This window comes from Python bivittatus, unplaced genomic scaffold, assembly GCF_059951505.1.
Source record: "Python bivittatus isolate LINGU-HERP-01145 unplaced genomic scaffold, Pbiv_v1 ctg000080_np1212, whole genome shotgun sequence".
Classification (NCBI taxonomy): Eukaryota; Metazoa; Chordata; class Lepidosauria; order Squamata; family Pythonidae; genus Python; species Python bivittatus.
In genome coordinates this window covers 35,117,597-35,135,450 of record NW_028277035.1, presented here as the reverse complement: position 1 = coordinate 35,135,450, position 17,854 = coordinate 35,117,597, and the positions used below count along the sequence as shown (strand labels likewise).

The 17,854-nt window shown below is 37.5% G+C and overlaps 1 protein-coding gene and 1 pseudogene across 2 annotated transcripts in view; both read left to right on the top strand.

Moving 5' to 3' along the window:
* The window catches only part of ADAMTS2 (ADAM metallopeptidase with thrombospondin type 1 motif 2), a 270,332-nt gene that overhangs the window by 189,961 nt on the left and 62,517 nt on the right, over window positions 1–17,854 (top strand). For both annotated transcript variants that reach the window (XM_088133820.1, XM_088133819.1), the window contains exons 5-6: window positions 2,745–2,828; window positions 15,723–15,879. In XM_088133820.1, coding sequence (XP_087989946.1) covers window positions 2,745–2,828; window positions 15,723–15,879 — 241 coding nt within the window. The remainder of the gene's footprint in view (window positions 1–2,744; window positions 2,829–15,722; window positions 15,880–17,854) is intronic.
* Window positions 5,930–6,063, top strand: LOC112542261 (U2 spliceosomal RNA; annotated as a pseudogene).

Sequence of the window (17,854 nt, the reverse complement as noted above, 5' to 3'; positions counted from 1 at the left end):
AGAGAGAGAGAGAGAGAGAGAGAGAGAGAGAGAAGCCCATATTCAGAGCTGGAAGTGGAACAACTGATTTCTCCTCTGATCCAACAGCTAGGGCTCTATGTGTTGAGCCCACTTTGCAAAGCAATGATCATATTAGCTATTTTATTCCCTCAATACCATAATAATGTTTTTCTGTCCAGTATAAACAGTGATTGGCAGAATATCTAATTCTCTAAAACAGCTACATGTCTATTATCTTGACTGCTGGTATAGTATCTAAAGTGACTATCGAATACCATTTTTTAACTAAGTCCTGTTAAACTGCTGTCATTGGTATTGCTGTTGTGAAAAGTTCATGCCTTAATTTAATTGTCTCAATGTTTTTATTTTTTGTGGGGGGGGGGATTGCATTACATTTCCCTCTGACCTCGCTGTTTACCATTTCTCCCTCTCTCCACTGCATGCTTGTTTGTTCATAGAAATGGGCGTGTGTATATGTGTGAGGATATTGCTTCCCAAATCTGATGAAGTATATTCTAGTCCATGGATATTTATGCCAGTCTATCACAGCCTGATCCTCCCTTGACTCAGATTCTGTAGGTTTTAATTCTTTCACTTCTAAAGTGAAGTCTGTTGAATAAAACCAGGTTTATAATCTTATGAGCCTTCAGTATGCCAGAAGACTCTTGTCTCTGCTACAACCCACTTTAAACAGCTATCCCTCTGGAAACTATTAACAAATATTTTAGTTATGTAAGTTACCCTTTCAAGCTTCATTTTTCTAAGTTGGCTGTAAGTTTTCTAATGGGTTAAGAAAAGTAATAATTAATTACTTGAAATAAAATTAAACCTGGAACCTTGTCATCCATTTCTTCTATTTCTCATGAACTTCAAAAACCCTTTAGCTATACATAGGCTTAAAATATTATGATCAAGTTTAATCATTATTATTATTGAATAAACCACAATTCTATTCACAGGTTCTAAGTCATAAAAACACACTAATCAAAAAGCTGTGGTTTGGTCTGCGTAGCACACTGAGCCAAGGTTGTTATGACTAAGGATAACTGCATAAACCCAACTGTATTTGTACATCTTTAGAATTGAATTAATTGAAGTGGCTGATAGTTTATGCCTTTTAGGATCGACCATCAACAGTAAAGGAACAAGCAGTCAAGAAATATGCCATAGAGTAGCACTTGGTAGAGCAGCCATGAAGGTCTTGGAAAAGATATTTAGATGCCGTGATGTGTCTATACCTACAAAGATCAGAATAGTGCAAGCCATGCTATTCCCTATGACAATCTGTGGAAGTGAAAATTGGACTTTGAAGCCAGATAGGAAGAGTATTGATGTTTTTGAACTTTGATGTTGGAGCAGACTCCTGAGAATACCATAGACAGTCAAGAAAACAAACCAATGGATCATCAAATAAATCAGTCCAGAGTTCTCACTCCAGGCGTAAATGTCCAGGCTCAAATTATTCTACTTGGATACATTTTGCGAAGACCTAGCTTTCTAGAGAAGGCTGTAATGGTGGGAAAGGTGGAAGGAAAGAGAAGAGGATGACCAGCAGCAAGGTGGATGGACTCAGTGGTGATCGATGCACTGTTGGAAGACCTGAAAGACATGTTAGGGATAGATTGTCATAGAGAAAATCTATCTACTGTATGTGGTCGCTAAGAGTTGACACCAACTTGATCACACACAATCAATCAATTTGTACATTTTTTTCACTGTAATATGGAGCCTTTCTAGTGGGGAAGGGATTTGTGAAGACTTGAGAGTTCTCAGAGATACTTAATTTTTTATCTTAAAAAGAAAAAAAATAAACTCCAAAGCTATGCTAAAGAAAGCATGAGAGAGTCACACAATAGTTTATCTCTTTGTTCACTAAGATGAAGCACACTGCTAGCTTTATTCAAACGTTTACATAGGTATGCATGTGAGCCTAAAATTCTGTAGGATGGGAGGCAGAGACAGACAACATGTTCCCATACAGTCTGAGTCTTCCAAAGAAGCTGGTGCTGAGCAAGAATGACTGCATAGTTGTGATGGAATGGAATTATGAAGGCCGAACTCAGGAAGGGAAACATGCTCTTTCATCTCCTGAGGGGCGAGGAAGAGATAAGAGGATGAGGCTGGCACCTCCCTGAGGAATTCACTCTGTTTTGACTGGCTGACTTTGGGAACTGAGGTTTCAGTCTGGGAAGATTCCTGCTAGAGGTTGTAGCTAATAAACATTGCTGAACTGAATCTACATGGTCTCCTGGAGTTCCTTGGGCTAGACCGGACAATAGTGTCTCTATTCTTATACAACCGAGTGTAGAGACCTCCAAGTAGTGAGAAATGTGATAAGGTGCAACTTGATAATTTACAATCCATAAGCTCATGAGACAGGTGAGTCTTACCCATTGTCTTTTGACAGTTTTGTACTACTTTTCATCCCAAAAGCTCATTGAATAGGATAATTTCCTTAACTAAAACGTGAATGCAAATTATAACCTAAGCATAACAAGCGAGCTTTTTCTTTTCTGCCTTAGCAATAATTTTCATTGTTCTTTTCTGGTATCGGGGAAATAGAACAGTATTTCAACATGACATGGCCAGCATTTTATTCACTAGATTTTAATTTAATACAGTGTTACAGCTTGATTGTTAGGTAAACATGTTATTATTGAGTAGATTTTTTGTTAAAACTTTTTAACATAAGACTTTATCCACACTATTGTATGTTACATGTCTATTTTCATGTTCTCTTGTAGGTTAATGAAATCTATCATGATGAGTCCTTAGGTGCCCATATTAATGTTGTCTTGGTAAGAATCATCTTGCTGAGCCATGGGAAAGTAAGTATAATTTTAGTACCAATTTTAAACATGATTTATATACATTTTTGTGATTCACATTGCTCTTTTTATATGACAGAGTCTGATAGTTTGATGAAACAATCTGTGAGTAGACAGTAATTTGCAAAATGGGTTGCCCTATCCAGGAGGCCAGAGAAGACCTCCCAAACCTTGTGGAGTATCTTTCACAGGGACGGCCACAGTTTCCTTTTTACTTTTTCTTCAGCCTCAGGGGGCCAAAAGAGCCATTGCCAATAGCATCACGGATGGTGAGCACAAACTTTTCAGGGTGATAATGTAATGGATGGCATGAGCGGGGAAGATTCTGGAATGGAAGTTCAAGGTTGTCAGGAGAGGGGAGAGACATTCCAGGGCAAGCACCTCCTTAGCCCACAGCAAGAGTGTGGGAAGACGAAGAGGATGAGGCTGGCCCCTCCCTAGAGTCTCACGGGTTATAGCCACTAGTTGCTTTAGCATAGGTTGAGTCTGGCGAGATTCTGTCTATTAGGCGCAAGCTAATAAAGGAACTGAACTGTACTGGATTGCCTCATTGCTGTTCTTGGGCTGAACCTGATGGATGATGACAGTGATGCTCATTATTATGTTATATAAAAGATTTCATTCATTGTTCAGCATAACCTGGACAGTCCATAGTTGCATAGCAACTCGTTTCTCTATGTTTAGGGAATTTGTTAATGCAGTAAATTAGCTTTCAATGCAGTAAATAATTGTCAGTTAATTCAAGCTAGGCATTTTAACAAATGTCATTCCTTGAAATTTGTATGACAAAGAAAATGGACAAAGTGTGTGTTAATTAAGCCCCACTCCCAGCATTATTAATAGTGGCCTTTTGAAAATATTCAGTGAGTTGAAAGTAAACCAAATGTGCTTGCTACTTGATGGAATGGTTCTAAAAATTAGTTGCACACATCCAGTGTATACTTAATAATGGTAAGAGGTGAAGCTGACAAGGTGGAAACTAGTAATATGTAGACTACAGATTCATTATATAAATATTAAGCAGATGTATTCCATTCTCAAGGCTTTACAGTTATTTGTACTATTGCTATAAGATAATGCAAACTTTATTCAAGTTTTCCTCGCCTATGGAGTACTCTGAACTGTGCAGCAAATTAACATTTAAGACCTTGGAAAATCAAAATGGCTTCCTAGGATTACAACGGTTCACCAACTTTCTCTCCCCATAATCTCTGGAATATTCTGATCTGCTTTATCCTCAAATGGTAGCTTCAGGTCACAGAGATCCACGGAAAGAGCCTGGTTTCAATTTCCTAAATCCCTCACAAAATTTTAAATGCAGTCTGTGAACTATGTTTCATAATTCACAGTATATATTTCAGGATATTTTGCCAAACCAGACAAACCAAATGTTGAGACTGCTATAGAATTCCAAAGAAGACAGCTATAAGTTTTCTAAAGTTATTTTTAATGCAATTTTGAATAGTTTTCTCTTTTCCCATCCCACCCTAATTACATTGTTTCAACAACATAAGTAATATACATCATTCTATTCTCTTTCAGGGTAAACAATGTTTACAGAGCATAGAAACAGAGTAAGACAAAGAAATTAAAAGCATGAGACAAGAAAAAGAATTTTACACAAACACCATTCTATATACCTCCGTATAGCATTCTATTCCTCTAAACCAGGGTTTCTCAACCTTATCAACTTTAAAATGTGTGGACTTTAACTCCTAGAATTCAGGGGCCTTGGAGGCAGGTTTTTTCAATTGCCCCTTTTCTTTGGAGTAGCATTTCCCAGGAGATTGGGGTGGCCCTTACTCTGCAGGGTTTTAAAACGGCATTGAAAAGTGGCTTTTTCGGTAGGCCTTAGAGATGGGAATGTTGTGAGCTGCTAAGAACCCTTAGATCAATCGTGCTTTTATATTTATGACTTTGTATGTAGACATTTGAATAGACATCTGCTTCAACCACATATTTGAAGCAAGCAGATAGTCATCCAACAGTTATTCTCATGGGTATCCAACTGGCCCTATCACATTTTCTGTACTGTCCCATCAATCCAGGCTTTTGCATGACACTTTTTAGTATGATAGAGAAAGTATAGACTAGCTGACCAGCATTAGCTATATCCATGTCATAATAGCATTCCTTGCTGAGAATAAGGACAGTATTGGTGAGTTGGGGCATATTTTGACCTGCATGCCCCAAGTGCAAGCAAAGCCCCCTTTTACATGAAGTATGCTCATGTTGTTTTATGCAGGCTATGACCTCTAAACTAGTGACTACCATGTGAGCCAACATGCCATCCCTGCAAGCCACCAACTAGGAGGTATACGTGATTTACGGTCATACACTCAACTATGTTATGAAGGATTTTGGACAGGAACAAATGTCCGCATTTAATAATTGCATTTAGAATCACAAGAGTTCAGTGAATATAACTGAGCGGAAGTAAAATATTATTCTTATAGCTTCTCTCCCTCACCCTTTTCCACCTCCGTTCTAAATGGTAACCATTTTCAGTTTTGATGAAACGGAGAACATGCCATTTTTTAAAAAATCCAAATTACGTTCCTCTTTTCAGATGTTCCTTTGGCTAATATTTATTCTGGATGTACTATTTCTCCTACGCATATATAATACAGTGTTATTAGAGAGAAAAATCTAATAAAACATTGCCATGAGATATTGCTCACAGTGCTTTGAAAGCAAAATGCCAATTTGCTTGTGGAGTTTGTTGATGTTGGTATTGTTGATTCTGTTACCATGGTACCAATAATTGTTTTTCTTCCCCTGCCCCCCCCCTCATAATAACTTGCCTAGCCCATATGACAGTGGGACATAATCTAATCTAAGTAAACAGTTTGAAGGAAAATATTTTGAAATGCATTTGTGGTTGCAGTCACTTTTGACAGCAAATGAACATACAGTATTTTAGACTGCCTCATACATGCATGCTGTGTTACTTTTACTTAACAATGTCCATTTATAAATCTAACAAAATAACCATTTCATCCCCAGTAGGTGCACAGGCCTAGAATTGTCAGAAGTTATAGCTGGAGCACCATCTAATGGATGTCTCTTGAAAGATTCCTTTGGCAAGCTCATATAAGAAGGTTGTTTCTCAGCCTTTTGGCTAAGATCAAGTGCAGCATCTAGCATATAAAATATTTATTGGATTTATTTTCTGACACTAAGCAATGCTGAATAATCTGTTAGTACTGTTCTCTAACAGTAAATCCAATCCTTAATTGTGAATCTTTATTTAGCCAAGCAGTGTCATCAGTCCAGAAACAGCATCAGTAAGTTTAAGCCCAAAGGCATTTTTGCAAACATATTTAAGAAAAAAAAGGGAAGTGACCCAGTACAAGTCACTGAGGACCAAGCATACTTTGAGTGTGGAACATTGACTATTGGGGAGGTGAGAAAGAAAGCAGAGTAAGGTAGAGGACAGAAATGGAGCCTCCTACAAGGGGGCATGATGGCCTGGAATTATGAACAGAAGTACTAATCTGTTCAGGCATATTTTGCTGAAACTCTCAGCAAACTTCTTGTAAATTCCTACTTTGACCTGCTTTTTAGCAGGGCTCCCCCAAATGGTTCATGAATAAAGTCCATAAGATGATGTACAATCAAACTACATTTAAAGAACAACATTAAAAGAACCATTAAGCACAATAAATAGAAGAGACACACGTAAGCAAAATCCTTCACCAGCGCGAAATCAACTCAGCCCAGGAAGGAAGGAGAGCTGGGAAGGACACTTTTCTAAATAAAAGTTCTCCAAAATGATAGCAGGGCATTTAACTGAAAGGGATTTCAAAAGGTCTTCTCTTGCTCACCTCGCATTATATTTTAGTGAGTTCTAGGAATGTTGAAACAGACTCTTCAAATTAGAGATTGTTGAGATGAGAGAATGTGTTCCTTTAGGCAACCATTTCAGGATGCCCAAAATCTCAGTTACAAATCAATACAAATTCTTGAAGACTTGAGTAACATGGGTCCTTTAGTTACTTTTTTCAACTGTCTGGCCACAGCATTCAAAATCTGGTGGGAGTTTTCTGATAGCTTTTAAAGGCAGACCAACCCAAAGTACTGTAATCTAAGCTGGTGGTCACCACAACAGGTTTTGCAGAGCCTTTGTTAACTTAGAGGTGCTGCAGCTGTTTCACCAAGCAATCTATACATCAAGCAACAATGCCAAATCCATGAGCAACTCTTCTCTTAGCAAGGGATAATAGATTGGGCAAATCTGTTTGTCCCAAATTGATTGGTTCACTACTGTTTGTCCATTGGTTCACCATTGTTTTGCTTTTCTTTGATTTCCAGGACTTAGTAAGCAGCACCCAAGAATTCCTAATTGAAATATGTTTAATATAGAGGGGGGCAACCATTTGCATTCTGTTTGTGTCACTTCACCTGTATTCAGTCAAAATTTCACTCTATTTTTGAAATTATTCTACTAACTCTGAGACCCCAAGAGTTGTGGCCAGTCAGAGCAGGTGGCACAGGCTAAATAAGCAAATAAATTGACCATGTTGGTATGTTCTAAAAGTGATCAGTTTTTCCTAAGTAGTATCCATGCTGTTTTTGTTTCACTTTCCAGTTCCTTCAGCCTGATTCTAATTATAATGTTCCTGTTGTAACAAACCTTTCTATTAATCTTAGGAAGCCCTTGAAATGCAAAGAGAGATGTGATCCTATTAACGTGTGGATCTGTCAAGATGTGTTTATATTACAGTTTCTCTGGGTACATCAGAAATGTGTTAGTGACTCAGAGCCATGTTTTTATTTTATCTGAGATCCGACCCCTGCAGTAATTGGGTCCAGATGCTAAAAAATAAAAATAAAATAACAGCATGGAGTGCTAATAATCCATCAATTGCTGTTCAGATTTGATGTACTAGAATCTAATGTCTATTTCACTCCAAGTTATTTCTCCATGACCTTATCACTTTCAGGCACAGCTTGTCTATCTGGGAGATAATGTGAAGATGGCAGCCAATATGTAGCTACACCGTTCTGTCACAGGATCCTTCCTTTACATCAGAGGAGAACAAGCTGTTCTCAAATTAGAATGTTAATATAAAGGAAAGGGGAAATTGTTAAATGCATGACTGAAGATTCATTTTTGTAGTTTGAATGAATTGTAAATGTAAACTAAATCAAATTTACTTTTTATCCTAGTCTCCCACTTGTTAATTCTGGGAGAGTTGCTCTTGCCAAATTACACCACTCAAAAAACAAATGCAACTCTTAGTCCAGAAAAAAAATTACATACTCCAGCTTTACATTTATAAGATTTGATATTTACTGTAAAAGTAGCATCTGAAGATTATTTGTTAAGGAAAACATAAATACATTTTTACCTATTTATTTTCTGTTGTTATTTGATACAATATTATGAATTATAATTGTCTTATAATTGGGTTATACATGAATTGTAATTGTCTCTAATAGACATTAGATTCTGGTACATCAGATCTGAACAGCAAGTGATGGATTGTTAGCACTCTGTGCTCCTCCTCCTCCTCCTCCTCCTCCTCCTCCTCCTCCTCCTCCTCTTCCTCCTCTCCCTCTCCCTCTCCCCCTCCCCCTCCCCCCCTCCTCCTCCTCCTTCTTCTTCTTCTTCTGGACCCAAGTAATAAGTAAGTCTTATGTAATTTTCTTTTAAAGTCTGTCGCATCCAAATAGAAGATGTCACAGACTTTAAAAGACCATATTTTCAAATCTAGAGCATGGATGACAGTATGGCATTCATATTGGATACTATAATAAATACATTTTAAACTATATTGCTGTCCTTCATGTTTCACTGCTAAAACCTTATATCTAAATTATAGGACTGTGTAGGTCACTGAAGATGCTTCACTTCCAGAAAGATTCAGTCAAAGCCCTCCTTCTCTTCTGCTTCTCTTTGAAATTTTGATTTGGAGTGGCCATGCCACATTGATTCAGGCACTAAAAGGGGATTTCACACATGTGCCAATGTCAATTTCCCCAATTTTCATTAGGTCAGAATGGCTGGTCAGATCCAGCTGACCCATTTCAATGGTTTGATCTGAGATGTTGAGGCAGATCAATTATTTTTTGAGTTGTAGCACTAGTTTGAACCAGATCCTACCAAAGGACATGATTGCTCCTGTTTGTGTTCAGTTGCAGTGATTGCAAACAACAACAACAACAACAACCTTTCACATTTTTCAAGTATTTAGATTACAAGTGTTAAATTCAGCATCATCACTGTGGTAGAAAAAGTCTTCATGTCTGAATTAACTGATGGTTGCTACCTATTCTGATACTCTTAGCAAGGCTCTCTCAATAGTACAAACCATATTGTATTTTTTATGTGTTATTCTATTCAGTTCTTCCAACTTTTAATGAGGTTTCCATCTCGCATCCTGAATATCATTTTCCTCTGAAATGGTGGTTGCATTTTTATATCCAAATATTTAATTTTATCTTTCTCCCAATCCTTGGCTTGTACTTTTGAGAATTGATGTTGAGGACTTGAAAAATATAGGAATTTAGAATGTTGTGTTGACATCTTCACCTTCTGGGTAAAATCAAGTATAGTATCTGTTCTTATTGGACATATAAATAATGTTGTGGCTTTTGCTAGGACAAAATTGTTGTCCTAGTAACATTATTTTCATGAGCAGAAAGTTAGAGTTCACATTTCTTTTAAAAATTTTGGAAGGCACCGGATGCCACCATTAGTCATTCAATTATAACAGTAAGTTTTCAATATCTATTCTTCTGGGAATATGACATGTACTTTTGAAGAAGCAAAAGTGAAGGCTAGATCCTTTTCATCTACATGACTTTCTGTGACTATAGATGATGTATTCCTTTTTTTTTTTTCAGCATGTAAGCCTGAAACGTAACATTTTGTAGGCATCCCTGTAAAGTGTCTCCTTTTTCCATTATTTTACCAAGTCCAGGTAGTATGTGTGTTTATGTTTGTTTATATATGTGTGTGTGTATATACAGTTTAAATTTAAATGACTCTACAAACAAAAGTAGAGTTATTTAAATCAACGAAACTAATTATATCTTGACAAGTCCCACTTGCTGGGCCTACTGCAAACAGTGATTAAGTGTGCTGGCTAATTCTTGGACTGAATCTATTTGGTTATTTTAATTTATTTTCTGGAAGATTATTCCAAAAAGAACACTGTAACAATTACTACTTTGAAAATGTATACAGTGCCTCACCCCCTCACCCTCATTTTTGGGTGGGGGTGGGGGTGTCAGTAGTCTTGACTATGTGTCAGTGCACTGCATGTACTCCAAATTGGGGGGATATAGACAACATTATGTTGATCTGCAAAATCCTCTCTAGATTAGAAATCCCAACTTGCACAGAATAACATGACCAAAATGTGCCAGAATTAACCGGTATGGTCCTTACCCTTAGTGGGGAATGCTGCATATTGTGTAGGTACAACTAAGGGTGCTAACTTAGACTATACCTTCTCAGTTTTATTAAAAAGTATTATTATTGGCTGGATTGACCAAAACCATGATATCTGGCAGAGGTCAATATTTTTTGGCCCATCTAATGATAATTACAGCAATCCCTGGGTGACTTTGGGCTAAGTCATTCCCTCTCAGCTCAAACTATCTCACAAGGTTATTGTTACAGGGAGAAATGGGAGAAAGGATAATACGCCTTGAGCTTGGGAATGAAAAAGTGGAATATAAATCTAACTATTGAATAAATATGAAAGATCGTGACTTGGATTATAAGAGAAGTAAATGATAAAGAGCATGAATTAATGAATAAATGTATAAAAGAAATGAAAGAAAGAATATCTGTGAAACTAAAGGGAACATCTAAATAAATCTGAATGAAGATGGTCAGATCTTTTGGAGCGGAATGGATGAATACATACAGAAAAATGGAAGATGTGGGTTTACTTAGGAATGAGGTAATTAAATGAATGTCCCAAAGTAGTATTGGTGTAATCCATATGTTTACATAGTACACTATAGTGAATGGTGATAATGAAATAATTAGAGACGAGTTTGGGGGAAATTGTGCAACATTCTAAATGAATGCAATCCAGAGGTAAAGAATATTCTGTTAGGTGGAATGAACGGATGGATGGGAAGGAGATGAGACAGTACAGAGAAAGTGACTGGGCCATTTGAAGACCAAAGAATGAATGAAACTGGGAACTGGTGAGTTGAATATGTAGTTTAAGCATGTCTATTCATATGCGCTTGTGACAAAGGAATATATATGATTGAAGACATGAACAATGTGTTATCTATGATATACAATTCAGACTCTTAGTGAAGGACACAAGGGCAACAAGAAGTGCAAAATGTACAGCAGAGCATATTTGGCAAAGGTAAAAATGGCCTTGAAAAAAAAAATGGACTTCAAAGTGAAAGAAACCGAAGAGAGTGAAAGTAGAAGGACTACAGGAAGAGAAAGTTTTGTATGAACAAGTATTAGAATAATTTTACATAGGGAAAGAGGATATAGTATATTTATACAATATTGTACAGAGTACCAGAACCCAGCACAAAGAACCAATCAAGAACCAGCACTCCAAAAATGACCACTCAGAAGCCAGCATGAATGAAGGACCAATCAGGAACCAACACCACCAAAATGACTAATCAGAATCAGACACAAACAAAGAACCAATCAAAGAGCAGCCTTTACTAACCTGCACCAGTTGGAAACCAGCTTGGCTAAAGACCAATGAGAAGTCAGGACACCTGGCTATAAAGATAGCCCAGTCAGTTTCTGTTCAGTTGCTTGTGGTCTGTGTAGTAGATCATCTTGCCTCTGAAGATGTCAGCCACAGTTCCCAGTGAAATGTCAGAAAATCTGTTGTCTAAACCATGGTTGTTATGTTTTTTGGAGAAAATTGAGTGATTGATTGGAATATATATGTAAATGGTGAATTAGTAATAGAAGTAGATGAATTGGTGTACATAGGCAATGTATGGGTGAGGTGAAAGGAAGAGAATTTACCAAGATAGAAAACTATGGACAAATATGCAAATGAAGTTGATGTAAACTAGATTTAGCTCTATTTCCTTTCCTTTTCCTTTGACTTGTTTCATCATCTGAAATTCTAACATTTCCTGAAGCATAGCCTGATTTCCTCTGAATCTGGCAGAGCAGTTGGGTTTGGGTGAGCTCATTTGTAAAGGGGATGGAAAGCTTCCTGGATAACAAACCTTTTCATGCTGAATAGCTATGTGAGACAATACAGATCAACCAAGCTGTTTTCAGATACAGACAGCTGGCTGAAAGTGTTGTACTGATAGAGACATTCTTCAAAGCCAAAAGAATATTTGAAATCTATCTTGGTGGGCAACAGTAAAACCAAGCTGATTGTTGTTCATGCTTATTCCTGAAAAGTATCTCAAACCATAAGCCTAGTACATGCACCTAACTCCCCAGCCCCAATCTTTGACCTTGTCTCTAGAATACAGACATTAGCAGCTATTGTGTCCATCACAGAGGGGGAATGAATGAGACATAAATACCAGTTAGGATCTCTACTATGGGATTATTTAATTGATTGTTTTATCTTCTATCAAAGGTTCCCCCACCCACCCTCCATGCCACAGTATGGTTTTTGCCAGCAGGTCCCAGTCATTTCATACAATGTGGAGCCAATCATTCAAACATCCACCATTCAGACAGAATTAAGAACCTGGTGCACATAAACCATGTGCTCTAATACTGAGCCTTCCACAAATGAGGGATGCTTCATAGATGCAGAGTTTGGAAGAGATTATTTAAGTTGTAAAATCCAAACCCTGCTCAGTGTGGATATCTGTTTGGTCTCTGCTTCAGCACAGCCAACAAAGGAAAGTTCACCACCTCTCTGCCTAAATTGTTCTTAGGTTAAGAAGTTTTTCTCAACATTTAGACAGCATTCTTGGAAATTGAATTGATTATTCTGTGTAATGCATCTGGGACGGTAGAAAACAGCTCTTGCTTTGTTGTGTAAGGGATGTAATCAGTTACATAGTGTGATATGTTTCTAGGCCATGTGATATAGCTTTCTGTATCACAAGAATCTCAATGTATGAAATTATTACTGTCTACCAGATTTAGACCAGTTCTCACATTTTTTCTCTCTTCCCTACAGTTGTATACAGATGTGAAATGCATAGCTTTACTTTAAATAAGTAGATACACAACTGTTAGTGAATAGGGCACTATGCAAATTATAAAGACAATTTTAAATATATCATAAAAATCACAAATGCATTAAAATGGTAGACTGCTACAGGAAATGAAAATCGTTTAAAAAATCAGGGTCGGTTCACGTAAAAAACCAAAAAAACTCCATCTGGCAATGAAATGTCTTTACTAAGCAATAAGTGATTTTTTTTTTTTTTTGCCTGCTAATTATTTGTTTGGTTTTGTTTCTTTTTTTGTTCATTCATTTTAATTTCTTTCAGGCCAGCCTCCAAAGGCAGTATGGAGTACCATAAATGTGGCATTTATGGAATGCCATGAATAAATCTCTCTTGGCAAAGAATCCCATTCTCACACTGCAGAGAAGGCTTTCTGTTGCATTTGGGTCAGTTTTGTGTCTGTCACTTCTGAGACACAGAAAAAGTCCTTGTTTCTGGAACCTGAAAAAAAAAGGCAGTTGAACTTCATTATATCCACTAAGCTCTGCATCTGGAGAAATAGAGTAGACTGAACCTCACATTTAGCATCTGTGATGGCAAAAGAAAGTTTTTGAAAGCCTATCTTTCTTTTGACCTGGTAAACATGACAAGGACCAAGTCCAGTTCCCCACTTTACATAATCTTGTTAGGCCTGAAGAAACTATTCCTGCCCCTAACAAAGCTCCTTTAATCCTTTTTGGGCCAAAAAGAAAGGAATATTACTCATCTCAATGCAAGCAGGATGAAATTGACAAAGAGGAGTGGAGATTCAGTCTGTGCAATTGGCTGAGGTAGACCTGATTGAGGGAAAAGCAACAATGTCACTAGGCAAAACTGCAGACGTTCCGTAGCCTAATCCGATTAATGTTCCATTGCTTGGTGTCAAGAAACAATGGCAATTTCCGCTGCTGCTGCTTCAGAAAACATGATTTTCTTGAACAACAAAATGGCTCTGTTTACATAGATAAAGAATAATCTGGTTTCCTTCCTATGGCCTCAGAATCCTAACAGCCCTAGAACTTCCAGCTCCACAGTTCAAAATTTCTAGAAAGACCTTACTTTTCTATTGCATTCCGTTCCTCTTTTTTGTAAGTTGGAAAGCAACAATTAGGGGGACGCGGTGGTGCAGCGGCTTAATGACGCTGAAAGTTGCCAGCCAGAAATGGTCGACGCTTCAGCGGTTCGAGTCCAGCCTTCGTATTAAACAGGGTGAGCTCCTGTTTCCTCCCCAGTTCCTGTCAACCCAACAGGTCGAAAACTCACGTGAGTAGATAAATGGGTACTCTCACTCCGGTGGGAGGAAAAATGCTGGCGGCGCCTTGCAAAAAGGAGTTGGGAGCAGTTGCCGGTAAGCGCGAAAAACCGCATGCGCCCGAAAAGGAAGCAACGGAAGCCTCCTGCCCGCGCCAGCTGGGCTCTGCTCTAGGAAGGAGGCTCTGGCAAACCACTTCCGAAAACACCTTGCCTTGAAAACTGCAAGGACTCGTCCAGGCAGTCACTGCAGGGTCAGCAATGACTGAGTGCAGACAAAAAAAAAAAAAAAAGCAACAATTATTACTTCCATAAAATGTGTGATCTTCCTCCTTATTGCTGTGCTCCATTTTTCACAATCCGCAGCACATCTTTCACAAACAACCATAGTATTCTAGCAACATTTGAGCATATCAATTATTCTTAGTCATGGAATGCAGACGGACATAGAGTTGTCTCAACTGATTTCAAGAGTTTTTTGTTTTTGTTGTTTTGTCAGTCTGACTTTCAGATTAGTCATCTGCCCGTGCAAATGTCATTGTCTTTCAAACAGGAAACACTACTCCTTTTGGTGAAACTACCATCATTCCTACTACTATAAACCAGAAATACTTGTAGCAGTTTTCTCTACTAGTAATATATTAGGGGCAAAGTAGGTTATTTTATATAATTTCTATAATGTTTATTTCCATGTGACTGTATAGATTAAATTAGGGTAGATACTCCTTGGGTAAGATGGGAGAAAAAAAATATATAGCAGAATTATTCTTCTGCTTTGATAGGTGAGCTGGTCAGCACAAATGAAGTCTGATGTCCCTTTGCCTAAATTGGTTTAGAACAGCTACTCGTATAGCAATGGACAATTGAGGCATGCCTGCTACATCAGTTGTAAAAAGAGTCATGATACATGTCTTATTTATAACCTGTTCCTTCAAAAAGGTACACCAAAATAACAGTCCTTCCCCCCAATTTTTAAAGATTAAGTAATACAGTATGCCTTTAACAATTGATGCGATATGTATGTCATTTAATTTTTTATTTTGATAGGCTTGTCAGAATAGAAACACTGTATAAGAAGCTGCTCTTTGACTCCTATATGATTTTTTTAAAAGCAAAGCAAAACGTACGTGTTGTGCCCTCGTATTTATCTTGTTTGGGAACTCAGAATTTTTTTTAAAAATACTGCAGCTAATTGTATGTAAAATTCTTGTGGTGCTATAGAAATGGGATTCCTACATCAGTATACAACTGAAATGAAAAATAAATACATTTTCCTTCAGCTGTAATTCGGTTTCCTGAAGAACTACTACATTCAGAGTAACAAATCACTTGCATCCACAAGGTATCTCAGTTTGAATGCAGCATTACCATAACAGAATAATAACCCAGTGTTGGAATGAATTCACACCTGAATCATCTGTGCTTTATTGAAGAAGGTAGTTAAAATCAATCTAACTGCTTTCTTTCTCTCTCTCTCTCTCTCTCTCTCTCTTTTTCTAGTCCATGAGTTTAATTGAGATTGGCAACCCCTCTCAAAGTTTAGAGAATGTGTGTCGTTGGGCCTACCTACAACAAAAACCTGATACTGCACATGCAGAGTATCATGATCATGCAATTTTTCTCACAAGACAGGACTTTGGGCCTTCTGGAATGCAAGGTAAGTTCTCTGCTGCCAATCACCCCATCTTACCTGTACTGTTAACCAGGTCATTCAGTGAAAAAAAATCCTCAATGATTAAAATGTTGCTGTTGAGCATAGAGGAACAATTTACATTCCATAGATCATATGCAGGCCTCCACTATTCTCCCACTGAGCTCCTGGAGTTGCTTTGCCTAGACCTCTCCACATTCAGCCAAAGAGCCATAAAAGCACTCTCTGAGACAGGGTAAGTTCTGCCCTTCTCCATTGCAGCAGGTAACACTTTTGAATGTTAAAATCCCATTGGCTGTCACCAATTTACTCTTATCTTTAAATGGCCTCTCTGTCCCAGGTCTCATGTTCAAGAAGGGAGTTTAAGATAAGGAATGGTTTGCCTACATCAGCCGTCTTAACCTGGGCACCCCTTAAAATGTTTTGCAGTGAACATGCTGACTGGGGAATTCTTGGAGTTGACTTCTGCATCTGAAAGATGCCTAAGTTGGAAGAGGGTATCCTATATGGATATGAGGGCCTACTAACTTTAACCTATCAGCTCAGTCCGTTCTTGAAGGCAGAATGATGTGTGTGTCCCCCCCACCCCGCCTTAAAAGGAATATTTAGCCCATATCTGTTTCTCTCTAATTGGCCTGTGTCAAATTGTTTCAGATTAACTCTTCAGTTTCAGAATATTTTTCCTCTTAACAAAGCCAAAATAATCTAACAAATTAACAGCTTTGCCAAATACAGTGCAACTATTTTAGGACACAGATCTTAAATGTTTTAGTTGGAAAGCATAGTAATTTCTTGAAATATAATTCTGACTAAAGAACTTATTTCATATACAGGAATTTTTTTAGCAGTGCTATGGTGCCCACTTATTTCTCCAAAGAATATAAAAACAAAAAGGAAATAAAACACCATGACTGAAAAGTACAATTCAATTTTCTTTCTTCTTCAGCTAAATTCATGGTAGGCTTAGTTGATCAAAAATTAGCAGGGAATTCATTTAGAATTGGGTGCTAGGCAACCTGTTGTTTCAGTAAACTAATGGCCATTCACACAAGTTGTGTTCAAAATTGTGTACATTTCCCTGAATGCATGTTGTCCTCATTTAGTATTGTGATTTAATTTCACTCACACAAGTTTTTTTGTTTTCTTGTAACTTAACCACTTGCATAAGAATGATTAGATCAGTCTATTCTAATAGCGGCCTGCAGCATCTACAAGTTTTATTTTAACCCTGAGCATAAGGAAATTGCTTCATTCTGCTGACTTACATAAGCTGGTGGTTGTTTGGGCAATGAAAGGTATATATTCTGGTTGATTAACAGTCCTGGAGATGGAGGCAAATTAACAGCCATAATGATAATAATAGTAATGAAGTAACTGCTGAAGAAAGGATCAGGGTTAGAATGAGTAATTTAGTACAGATGCAAGTCTTTAGGAGAATAACTTGATTATTATTCAAAGAATAAGATTTCTTTGGAAGAATGTGGGTTGGTTGGAAGATTAGGAAGTATTCTAGCCACAGAAAAGTCCTTTAGTCCATTGATGCTCTTCAGTATTATTCCTGCTCAGATACGTAGGAACTAAGAGCAGAGAACAGAATATTCCAAAGTCAAAGAAGTCTTCCCTGTAAGCAGAAGGTCAATCACTAAACCCTGTTTCTTTCCCATGTCTTGGTCCCACCTTGGTGTTTTCCATATTAGAATGGTGATGATTTTTTTTAGGTACTTTTTGTGATATGCCATATCACAGATTATTCTCAAACCTTCTGTTCTGCTTATTTTGGACAGAGTCCTGATTCACTCTGGCAGCAAACCTCTCCAAAACAGTTTGCTTTGATTTGGGAAGATCTGATGCACATTCCTAAATTCTGATTAGATTCAGTTTTGTATATGTTCATTTTATAGCCTGTTCCATCCTATTTCCTATTATTTTTCAACTGTACACATTTCTTCCTAAAATATTTGTGGTTGTTCCATATTTCTGT